Source organism: Babylonia areolata, chromosome 35, assembly GCF_041734735.1.
Source record: "Babylonia areolata isolate BAREFJ2019XMU chromosome 35, ASM4173473v1, whole genome shotgun sequence".
Taxonomy (NCBI): domain Eukaryota; kingdom Metazoa; phylum Mollusca; class Gastropoda; order Neogastropoda; family Buccinidae; genus Babylonia; species Babylonia areolata.
In genome coordinates this window covers 23773768-23786267 of record NC_134910.1, presented here as the reverse complement: position 1 = coordinate 23786267, position 12500 = coordinate 23773768, and the positions used below count along the sequence as shown (strand labels likewise).

Sequence of the window (12500 nt, the reverse complement as noted above, 5' to 3'; positions counted from 1 at the left end):
GAGTATTAACTGCATTCACTTACTTGCTCACAAGCGGAGTATTAACTGTGTCCACTCACTTGCTCAGAAGCGGAGTATTAACTGTGTCCACTTACTTGCTCACAAGCGGAGTATTAACTGTGTCCACTCACTTGCTCACAAGTGGAGTATTAACTGTGTCCACTCACTTGCTCACAAGTGGAGTATTAACTGTGTCCACTCACTTGCTCACAAGCGGAGTAGCTGCGTGTGTACTGCTGTGAGGAAGGCACAGCCAGCCCCTGCTCGGCAGACGACGATACGATGGACTGAGAGTAACACCGGCGGTGTCTGGGCGGTTTCTCCTCAATGGCGTGTCGCTCTCTGTGGGCCACAGTGTCGGCACTGCCCACTCTCCTCCCGTTGGTCGGCTCTGTGTCTTCCTGTTTCACATTCTGCAATGACTGGCTGATCTGTTCTCGACGATTGCATACCGGCGATTGTTGGAGGGCGTCTGTGGACTGAGGGATGTCTGCGCTGTTTTTGTTGGTTTTTCCTGCACCGTTTGTCTGTGGTGCTGACATGTTGGATCAGTCACAGTTACCTGTCACATATTAGGTTTTTAGTTCAGCAAACTGCAAACTGCTTACCAAACCAATCTTGATCATGATGCAGCATGCTTTGGGGAATGGTGGTGTAAGGATGGAAGTGGACTGGAAGGGGGCGGGAGGGGGGTGGGTGGGGGGGTGAGGGAAGTTATGTTTATTCTTGTGTTTCTTTCACTCGATCTGGTACAGATGATAGTGTGACTTAAGTTCATCTCACACATTCACTGTACGAAATACAGAATACATTATTATCTCAGCAAGAGAAATTCATTTGTGGTGTAAAACACGTACATGTCTCTCTCCAATGTCGTGCTTTTGTTTCTTTTTAAACCTGGTTCTTACATGCATGAGTGCATCCAGATTTGTTGGTAAGTCTTTTCCGTGACATGATAACACAGCACACGATTGTTCCCCTTGGTTCACGCTCGCGCACCACAAATGTTTTTTTTCAACCAAAGGAAGTTGCTACACAACGGCACGGGAATTTGGGTGAAGTAAGAACATGTTTGGCCAAAATCATTGTCGATGACTCGTTTTAAAGACACAAATGCCACATGAACGAAGCTTAGTTTTCAGGAGCAAACGATGTAATTTTGCATCGAGCAGAACTTTCGCAACACGACGCCATGTTGTTTACAATACCGACAGTCACCGGAAGTCGATTTTTATACATTAAAAAATAACGAATTATTGAAATGTTATTTTGGAAAAGCCGACCGTTTCAAATCACTTTAAGACTGACCATACTCACATATTTGTGACAACAAAGTGGAGTCAGTCAATCAGAATCACATGACAATCTGGTCACGTGACTGTCAAAATGGCCGGTGTGGACATCGGGTGCAACAACTGAACAAGTGAAGATAGCTTCCTCGACAACTTTTGACCTTGCTTTTCAAGTGGACACTTGGCTCAGGTCACTTCCAGGTCAGTTACCAATTGGCATGGTCATCGACTTTTTTTTTGTGGTTAGATTAACGTATCATCAACCATACTGTCTTGCTACGAGTTGTATGACTGATTTAGTTCATGAAATTTGCTAATGAAGGGTTTTAGAAAGAAAAAAAACATTGTTCATTTCTTCGTGTGTACAGTTTTCCATTCATTATTGTATTCTTGTTTAAAACCCCAATTGTCAGTGTTTAATGTTGCACAGGAATATATACAAAAGGTACCGATGTGTGTGTGTGTGTGTGTGTGTGTGTGTGTGTGTGTGTGTGTGTGTGTGTGTGTGTGTGTTTATTATACATATATATGCAAGTGTATGTTATTAGTATTGAAAGCAATCTGAATACTTAGAATACAAAACGCACATGAAGAGTTGAAGCTGAAGTCATTTGATGATAGATCTTTTGAACATACAGGACGAGTTACTTCTACATTCCACTCAGCCCCCTGCTTCCTCTACTTTCAGTTTCACACACACACACACACACACACACACACACACACACCACATGAACATGCACAGTTCACAAATACCTTCTTGTGCTTTCTGTATCCTCCTCCTTTATTCTGTGTGTGAACTGATTTATTATGTGTGTAAAGTGGTTTATTCTGTGTGTGAATTGATTTATTATGTGTGTAAAGTGGTTTATTCTGTGTGTGAACTGATTTATTATGTGTGTAAAGTGGTTTATTGTGTGTGTGAACTGATTTATTATGTGTGTAAAGTGGTTTATTCTGTGTGTGAACTGATTTATTATGCGTGTAAAGTGGTTTATTCTGTGTGTGAACTGATTTATTGTGTGTGTAAATTAGTCACTGTAAAGTGATGTAATCTCTGTGTGAACTGATTTATTGTGTGTGTAAATGAGTCACTGTAAGGTGATTTATTCTGTGTGTGAACTGATTTTTTTTATGTGTGTCAATTTGTCACTGTAAAGTGATTTATTATGTGTGTGTCAAATGATTTATTATGTGTGTGTCAAGTGATTTATTCTGTGTGTGAACTAATTTATTGTGTGTGTAAATTAGTCACTGATTTCAGAGGAATAAGAATTTTTTTCAGAGGAAAAACAAACAAAAACAAAATGGTTGGGAAAAATGAATGTTTTGGGGTGTCTGAGAAGAAACTGTGAATTACTGTTTTCCAGAGAGGCCCCCAAACCTTTTAAAAATCACTAATTTCATTTTCTGGACCTCCCAACACCCCACCAGAGGCCTAAGGCAGACCCTGGACCCCAGAGGAATCACCCCTGGACAGTTCCCCAGCCTGGACGATGGAGGGAGGCGAGAGGCGGGGGCAGAGGTGGTCGCTGGCGTACCAGAACATCACAGAGCTGCCACAGGGACTGGCTGAGAAATATGGAGCTGTCATCACAGAGCTGGACCTCAGCCACAACAAAATTGTGTATCCTTTCTCCATGGGCCTGTCTCCCTGATGTTTGTCATGTGTGTGTGTGTGTCTCCCTGATGTTTGTCATGTGTGTGTGTCTGTCTCCCTGATGTTTGTCATGTGTGTGTCTGTCTCCCTGATGTTTGTCATGTGTGTGTCTGTCTCCCTGATGTTTGTCATGTGTGTGTGTGTCTCCCTGATGTTTGTAATGTGTGTGTCTGTCTCCCTGACGTTTGTCATGTGTGTGTGTGTCTCCCTGATGTTTGTCATTTGTGTGTCTGTCTCCCTGATGTTTGTCATGTGTGTGTGTGTCTCCCTGATGTTTGTCATTTGTGTGTCTGTCTCCCTGATGTTTGTCATGTGTGTGTGTGTGTCTGTCTCCCTGATGTTTGTCATGTGTGTGTGTCTGTCTCCCTGATGTTTGTCATGTGTGTGTGTGTGTCTCTGATGTTTGTCATGTGTGTGTGTGTCTGTCTCCCTGATGTTTGTCATGTGTGTGTGTGTGTGTGTCTCCCTGATGTTTGTCATGTGTGTGTCTGTCTCCCTGATGTTTGTCATGTGTGTGTGTGTGTGTGTCTCCCTGATGTTTGTCATGTGTGTGTGTCTGTCTCCCTGATGTTTGTCATGTGTGTGTGTGTGTGTGTGTCTCCCTGATGTTTGTCATGTGTGTGTGTCTGTCTCCCTGATGTTTGTCATGTGTGTGTGTCTGTCTCCCTGATGTTTGTCATGTGTGTGTGTCTGTCTCCCTGATGTTTGTCATGTGTGTGTCTGTCTCCCTGATGTTTGTCATGTGTGTGTGTGTGTGTGTGTGTCTCCCTGACGTTTGTCATGTGTGTGTGTGTCTCCCTGATGTTTGTCATGTGTGTGTCTGTCTCCCTGATGTTTGTCATGTGTGTGTCTGTCTCCCTGATGTTTGTCATGTGTGTGTGTGTGTGTGTCTGATGTTTGTCATGTGTGTGTCTGTCTCCCTGATGTTTGTTGTGTGTGTGTCTGCCTCCCTGATGTTTGTCATGTGTGTGTCTGTCTCCCTGATGTTTGTCATGTGTGTGTGTCTGTCTCCCTGATGTTTGTCATGTGTGTGTGTGTGTGTGTGTCTCCCTGATGTTTGTCATGTGTGTGTCTTTCTCCCTGACATTTGTCATGTGCGTATGTACTGTGTGTGTCCCTGACATTTGTCATGTGCGTATGTACTGTGTGTCATGTGCGTGTGTACTGTGTGTGTCCCTGACGTTTGTCATGTGTGTGTGTACTGTGTGTGTCCCTGACATTTGTCATGTGTGTGTGTACTGTGTGTGTCTCCCAGACATTTGTCATGTCATGTGTGCGTCTTTTTCCCTGATGTTTGTCATGTGTTTTTCTGTCTCCCTGACGTTTGTCATGTGTGTGGTGTTGTGCATACTTTCTGGACCCTAGCAACAACATAATTGTGAATTCTTTGTGTGTGTGCGTGTCTTGCCGACTCTGACATTTGTCGTGTTTGTGGCGTCGCTGCTGCTGTTGTTGTTGCACATTGTCATTGTTGTTGCATCATGACAGGTGCAATAGCCGAGTGGTTGAAGCGTTGGACTTTCAATCTGAGGGTCCTGGGTTCGAATCTCGGTAACGGAGCCTGGTGGGTAAAGGGCGGAGATTTTTCTGATCTCTCAGGTCAACATATGTGCAGACCTGCTAGTGCTTGAACCCCTTTTGTGTGTCTGCGCAAGTAGAAGATCAGATCCTGTAATCAATGTCAGTGTTCTGTGGGTTGTGGAAACAAGAGCATACCCAGCATGCACACCCCTGGAAATGGAGTATGGCTGCCTACATGGCGGGGTAAATAAACAAAACGGTCAGACACGTAAAATGTTAGATGTCTGTATGGGTATATGTGTGCATGGCTGAAACCCAATTGAATGACGCAGGAAACGAATGGTGAACGCCCGTCAGTCGGCTCTAGCCAGGTAGGAAGCCCGTTGTGCAAATGACTGTTTTTGTATAGCGCTTAGAGCTTGGTCTCCGACCGAGGATAGGTGCTATGTAAGTATCCATATCATCATCATCATCATCATCATCAACATCAACATCATTGTGGATTGTTAGCACTTACCTTGCTCACATGCATCTGTTTCAGATGCCAGGCAGGGTGTTCAGGAGTTTTCTCCCTTTAAGTAAAGCCTCAGCTGTGAACTGAAAAGACTACAACATATATGATTGTAAATATAATGATAATGAACACCATGATTGCAACTAAACTTTAGCTGCAACAGTGTTGTGTGTTCTTATGTGTGTGTTTGTCTCACTGATGGTGACATATAATTATGATTATAAATATATGATTATAATGAACACAGTGATTGTAACTAAACTTTAGCTACAACAGTGTTGTGTGTTCTTATGTGTGTGTTTGTCTCACTGATGGTGACATATCTGATTATAAATACATAATGATAATTAGCACAGTTCAGTTCAGTTACTCAAGGAGGCCTGACTGCGATCAGACAAATCCATATGTGCTACACCACATCTGCTAAGCAGATGCCTGACCAGCAGCGTAACCCAAACCAGGCCTTGAGGTGAGAAAAAAAAGAAGAAAAAAAAAGTGCATAAACAAGTAAATGGATTCATTGTTAAATTTATGAATAAATAGATAAAGAAACAAATAAAATGAATAAGATAAAAAAAAAAGTAAGCAGATATTTCATGAAACTTTAGCGACAACGGTATTGTGTGTCCTACCCCGTGTGGCTGTCCTTGACGAGGTGTCTCAGAGACCTGCGATGTCTGGCGGAGTTCCCTGCCCTGGAGACCGTGGTGCTGGACCACAACCTGCTGACCTCCCACGTCAAGCTGCCCCCCCTCCCCCACCTCCACACCCTCTGGCTCAACCATAACCGCATCACCAACCTGGGTCAGTATGGCAGTGTATGTGTGGTAGTCATTCAACCAAGACTGTCAGAACAGCAGAGGAGGCAAACTGCTGTCCCGACTATCTGGGCTAGAATTTGATAATCATTGACAGCGTCTTGCCCAAGTTATCTGCATCAGTATCGCAGTGTGTGATAGTGTGCCGTGTCCAACTATGACCATCAGAACAGCAAAGGAGGCAACGGCTAGAGTTTGGTTATAGTGGAGAGTGTATTACCCAAGTTACATCCCCCACTCTCTCAGCATATACTGGAGAGTGTCTTGCATTGTGTTGTGTTTCAGGGGTGACAACAGACAACAATGTGTTGTTTCAGGGATGACAACAGACAACAATGTGTTGTTTCAGGGATGACAACAGACAACAATGTGTTGTTTCAGGGATGACAACAGACAACAATGTGTTGTGTTTCAGGGATGACAACAGACAACAATGTGTTGTTTCAGGGATGACAACAGACAACAATGTGTTGTTTCAGGGATGACAACAGACAACAATGTGTTGTGTTTCAGGGATAACAGCAGACAACAATGTGTTGTGTTTCAGGGATGACAACAGACAACAATGTGTTGTTTCAGGGGTGACAACAGACAACAATGTGTTGTTTCAGGGATGACAACAGACAACAATGTGTTGTTTCAGGGATGACAACAGACAACAATGTGTTGTTTCAGGGATGTTCGTGTCCACAGTGGCCCTTCACTGCCCCAACCTGAGGATTCTGTCCATGATGAACAATGAGGCCGCGCCCAGCTTCTTCAATGGGGGGTCCTACCAGCAGTACATGGACTTCAGGTAACTTTACCAGCAGTACATAATTTTACCAGCACTACATAGACTTTAGGTAACACTGCCAGAACTACATGGACTTCAGGTAACACTGCCAACAATACATGGACTTCAGGTAACACTACATGGACTTCAGGTAACTTTACCAGCAGTACATAATTTTACCAGCACTACATGGACTTCAGGTAACACTGCCAACACTACATGGACTTCAGGTAACACTACATGGACTTCAGGTAACACTGCCAACGCTACATGGACTTCAGGTAACACTGCCAACGCTACATGGACTTCAGGTAACACTGCCAACACTACATGGACTTAAGGTAACACTGCCAACATTACATGCACTTCAAGTAACACTGCCAACACTACATGGACTTCAGGTAACACTACATGCACTTCAGGTAACACAACATGGACTTTAGGTAACACTACCAACACCACATGGACTATAGGTAACGCCAACACTGCATGCACTTCAGTTAACGCTAACACTACATGCACTTCAGGCAACATTACATGCACTTCAGGTAACGCTAACACTACATGCACTTCAGGCAACATTACATGCACTTCAGGTAACGCTAACAAAACAAGGCAAGTTGTTGACATAAGTAGATAATAACATTGGCCCTAAGAGAGATCCCTGTGGTACTCCGTGTTGAATAGAGGTGAATTTTGAGATTTGATTATTAACTGTTTCTGACTGTTTCTGATTGGAATGAAAAGATTCTATAAGAAGATTAAAATAAGGTGCTAATCTATAAACTTCTAATTTGTGTAGTGACAATGAATCACAGGTTACATCAAAGGCTTTTTCAAAATCAATTAAAAGTAGACCTGTAAATTTATTTTATTTCATGTTCTGCAAAAGACTGTCGCTGCTTTATATGAGAGCAGTGTGGCAAGAGAGATTTTCATGAAAACCACACTGATCTTGGTGGGTGTAGTTAGCAGGCAATTCAAAGACTTTTGTAAGTTTTTCTGTAAGGTTTGAAAGACAAAACAGACCAGAGATTGGTCAATAGTCAGAAGGATCAGAAGAAATCGCCTGATTGCTGGAATTTTAAAGGAAATATTTCTTATTGATACAGAAATTATATTTAAGAGTATTAACAATAACTCTGTGTGTGTGTGTGTGTGTGTGTGTGTGTGTGTGTGTGTGTGACAGGTACTACGTCATCAGCCGACTCCCCAAACTGGAAGTGTTGGACTACAAGCCAGTCAGCATTGAGGAGAGGGAGGAGGCCAGTCGCATCTACGGTGTAAGTGCGTGTGTGTGTGTGTGTGTGTGTGTGTGTGTGTGTGAATTACATTGGCAAAATCAGTTATTGAAAACCTTTATTCTCAGTTTGGATGATAATTTAGTTTTTGATTTTATGATATCATTACTTGTTTGTCAGTCATTTATGATTAAGACACACAGTAATTTGTTCATTCGAAGCTAGTTAATCAGTTGTTAGTTGATCAGGTCCTCAATCATGTGTTAGTTAATCAGTTGTTAGTCCATCAGGTCCTCAACCATGTGATAGTTAATCAGTTGTTAGTCAACCAGGTCCTCAACCATGTGTTAGTTAATCAGTTGTTAGTCCATCAGGTCCTCAACCATGTGATAGTTAATCAGTTGTTAGTCAACCAGGTCCTCAACCATGTGTTAGTTAATCAGTTGTTAGTCCATCAGGTCCTCCACCATGTGTTAGTTAATCAGTTGTTAGTCCATCAGGTCCTCAACCATGTGATAGTTAATCAGTTGTTAGTCCATCAGGTCCTCAACCATGTGTTAGTTAATCAGTTGTTAGTCCATCAGGTCCTCCACCATGTGTTAGTTAATCAGTTGTTAGTCCATCAGGTCCTCAACCATGTGTTAGTTAATCAGTTGTTAGTCCATCAGGTCCTCAACCATGTGATAGTTAATCAGTTGCTAGTCAACCAGGTCCTCAACCATGTGTTAGTTAATCAGGTGTTGGTCTATCAGGTCCTCCACCATGTGTTAGTTAATCAGTTGTTAGTCCATCAGGTCCTCAACCATGTGTTAGTTAATCAGTTGTTAGTCCATCAGGTCCTCAACCATGTGTTAGTTAATCAGTTGTTAGTCCATCAGGTCCTCAACCATGTGATAGTTAATCAGTTGTTAGTCCATCAGGTCCTCAACCATGTGATAGTTAATCAGTTGTTAGTCCATCAGGTCCTCAACCATGTGTTAGTTAATCAGTTGTTAGTCCATCAGGTCCTCAACCATGTGATAGTTAATCAGTTGTTAGTCCATCAGGTCCTCAACCATGTGTTAGTTAATCAGTTGTTAGTCCATCAGGTCCTCAACCATGTGATAGTTAATCAGTTGTTAGTCCATCAGGTCCTCAACCATGTGTTAGTTAATCAGTTGTTAGTCCATCAGGTCCTCAACCATGTGATAGTTAATCAGTTGTTAGTCCATCAGGTCCTCAACCATGTGTTAGTTAATCAGTTGTTAGTCCATCAGGTCCTCAACCATGTGTTAGTTAATCAGTTGTTAGTCCATCAGGTCCTCAACCATGTGTTAGTTAATCAGTTGTTAGTCCATCAGGTCCTCAACCATGTGTTAGTTAATCAGTTGTTACACGGGTGTTCAGTGCTGGCACTTCAGTTGGCCCAGCGAAAGTTCGTGAACCCAGGAAGTAGGGCATGGATATAAATAAACACGGCTGACAAACAGGCCGCGCCAGCGGCACTTGCTGTACGCTTGTTCGGCGGTAAATCTGCTTTGTTTCTTTCGCGCATCATCTCCTCGGATGGATCAGAAATAAGGACTAAAGAAGTGGTTTTCTAAAAAGAACACAAAATAAGCTTTAGATTGACTCCAAACACAATATGTTTTCTTACATAGCGGTTGTTGCGGCAACGGCCGAAACATAAATGAAGAAAGAGAAGAGAAGGATAAGCAGAAACATGATCGCAAAAATCATTAAGTTTAAATCCCTCTCTAAGAAAACAGGCGTTTATCACAATAACATCGTAAATTCACACAGAATATTTAGCATGCCTGCATGCAGATCAGCTTACCTTTTGAGTTGTGCGATTTTTCTTGGCAGCACAACAAGTGTTTAAATGAACACACTGTAGCATGGTGAGAGTGAGCAGCAGGGGGATGGAGAGCGGGGTGAGTGTCTGTCGGCTTTTGGCACTGCCGTGCCCTTCATTCCACGAGAAAGACAAACATCATGTCTAGCCAAGTGCACAGTATGTTTCCATCAACATCACATCATGTCTAACACTGTGCACAGTATGTTTCCATCAACATCATGTCTAACACAGTGCACAGTATGTTTCCATCAACATCACATCATGTCTAACACTGTGCACAGTATGTTTCCATCAACATCATGTCTAACACTGTGCACAGTATGTTTCCAGCAACATCATGTCTAACACTGTCCACAGTATGTTTCCATCAACATCATGTCTAACACTGTGCACAGTATGTTTCCATCAACATCACATCATGTCTAACACTGTGCACAGTATGTTTCCATCAACATCATGTCTAACACTGTGCACAGTATGTTTCCATCAACATCATGTCTAACACAGTGCACAGTATGTTTCCATCAACATCATGTCTAACACTGTGCACAGTATGTTTCCATCAACATCATGTCTAACACAGTGCACAGTATGTTTCCATCAACATCATGTCTAACACAGTGCACAGTATGTTTCCATCAACATCATGTCTAACACAGTGCACAGTATGTTTCCATCAACATCATGTCTAACACAGTGCACAGTATGTTTCCATCAACATCACATCATGTCTAACATCGTGCACAGTATGTTTCCATCAACATCATGTCTAACACTGTGCACAGTATGTTTCCATCAACATCATGTCTAACACTGTGCACAGTATGTTTCCATCAACATCACATCATGTCTAACACAGTGCACAGTATGTTTCCATCAACATCACATCATGTCTAACACAGTGCACAGTATGTTTCCATCAACATCATGTCTAACACAGTGCACAGTATGTTTCCATCAACATCACATCATGTCTAACACAGTGCACAGTATGTTTCCATCAACATCATGTCTAACACAGTGCACAGTATGTTTCCATCAACATCATGTCTAACACTGTGCACAGTATGTTTCCATCAACATCACATCATGTCTAACACTGTGCACAGTATGTTTCCATCAACATCACATCATGTCTAACACAGTGCACAGTATGTTTCCATCAACATCACATCATGTCTAACACAGTGCACAGTATGTTTCCATCAACATCATGTCTAACACAGTGCACAGTATGTTTCCATCAACATCACATCATGTCTAACACAGTGCACAGTATGTTTCCATCAACATCACATCATGTCTAACACAGTGCACAGTATGTTTCCATCAACATCATGTCTAACACAGTGCACAGTATGTTTCCATCAACAGCATGTCTAACACAGTGCACAGTATGTTTCCATCAACAGCATGTCTAACACTGTGCACAGTATGTTTCCATCAACATCACATCATGTCTAACACTGTGCACAGTATGTTTCCATCAGCATCACAGCATGTCTAACCAAGTGCACAGTATGTTTCCATCAACATCATGTCTAACACAGTGCACAGTATGTTTCCATCAATATCACAGCATGTCTAGCCAAGTGCACAGTATGTTTCCATCAACATCATGTCTAACACAGTGCACAGTATGTTTCCATCAACATCACAGCATGTCTAACACAGTGCACAGTATGTTTCCATCAACATCATGTCTAACACTGTGCACAGTATGTTTCCATCAACATCACATCATGTCTAACACTGTGCACAGTATGTTTCCATCAACATCATGTCTAACACTGTGCACAGTATGTTTCCATCAACATCATGTCTAACACTGTGCACAGTATGTTTCCATCAACATCATGTCTAACACAGTGCACAGTATGTTTCCATCAACATCATGTCTAACACAGTGCACAGTATGTTTCCATCAACATCACATCATGTCTAACACAGTGCACAGTATGTTTCCATCAACATCACAGCATGTCTAACACTGTGCACTTTATGTCCACTACAGGCACGCAGGAAAAATCGTCAGGCCGCAAAACTGGAGCAAAGTGCCATGTTTTAGACATCCGTCACCATGGTAACATCACCTTGGTGATGCCGTATCCACGGAGACTTGCATTGACCTCTGCCCCTCCTCCCACCTTCCACCACCGTTGTCAACACATTCAGTACCGTGCTCACATCTTACCGGTAACGCGTTTCCATGGTGACTGTGGATGTCCCCCCCACCCCCTCGTGGTCTATACATGGGTTACCATGGCAACAAAGTCACTGTGTCTGTGTGGAGGCTGTGTCACAGAAAGCTGTTCCTGGATCGTGTGATCACGTGATGCATACAGGACTGTTGTCGGGCTTTGTGACACGTGATACATGTCAGGACTGTTGTTGGGCGTTGTGACACGTGTTACATGGACAGGACTGTTGTTGGGCGTTGTGACACGTGTTACATGGACAGGACTTGTTGGGCGTTGTGACACGTGTTACATGGACAGGACTGTTGTTGGGCGTTGTGACACGTGTTACATGGACAGGACTGTTGTCGGGCGTTGTGACACGTGTTACATGACAGGACTGTTGTTGGGCGTTGTGACACGTGATACATGGACAGGACTGTTGTTGGGCGTTGTGACACGTGTTACATGGACAGGACTGTTGTTGGGCGTTGTGACACGTGTTACATGGACAGGACTGTTGTTGGGCGTTGTGACACGTGTTACATGGACAGGACTTGTTGGGCGTTGTGACACGTGTTACATGGACAGGACTGTTGTTGGGCGTTGTGACACGTGTTACATGACAGGACTGTTGTTGGGCTTTGTGACACGTGTTACATGTC

At 42.9% G+C, this 12500-nt stretch overlaps 2 protein-coding genes across 5 annotated transcripts in view; one reads left to right on the top strand and one right to left on the bottom strand.

The window, feature by feature from the left end:
• Positions 1–1203, bottom strand: part of LOC143278066 (uncharacterized) — a 45426-nt gene extending 44223 nt beyond the window's left edge. For 3 of the 4 annotated variants that reach the window (XR_013053821.1, XM_076583086.1, XM_076583089.1), the window contains exon 1: positions 204–661. Coding sequence is in view for 3 of the 4 variants with exons in the window: in XM_076583086.1 (XP_076439201.1) it covers positions 204–542 (339 nt within the window). In the remaining variant the exon portion in view is untranslated. Of the gene's footprint in view, positions 1–203; positions 662–908 lie in introns of those variants that run through there. The other variant, XM_076583088.1, reaches the window with a different exon arrangement.
• Positions 1204–1373: 170 nt separating this feature from the next.
• Positions 1374–12453, top strand: LOC143277899 (leucine-rich melanocyte differentiation-associated protein-like). The gene is made up of 6 exons (XM_076582857.1): positions 1374–1493; positions 2727–2919; positions 5652–5791; positions 6481–6601; positions 7770–7863; positions 11673–12453. Exons 2-6 carry the CDS (start codon positions 2789–2791, stop codon positions 11724–11726), a joined length of 540 nt encoding a protein of 179 aa, XP_076438972.1. The 5' UTR covers positions 1374–1493; positions 2727–2788; the 3' UTR covers positions 11727–12453.
• The last annotated feature ends 47 nt before the right edge of the window (positions 12454–12500 follow it).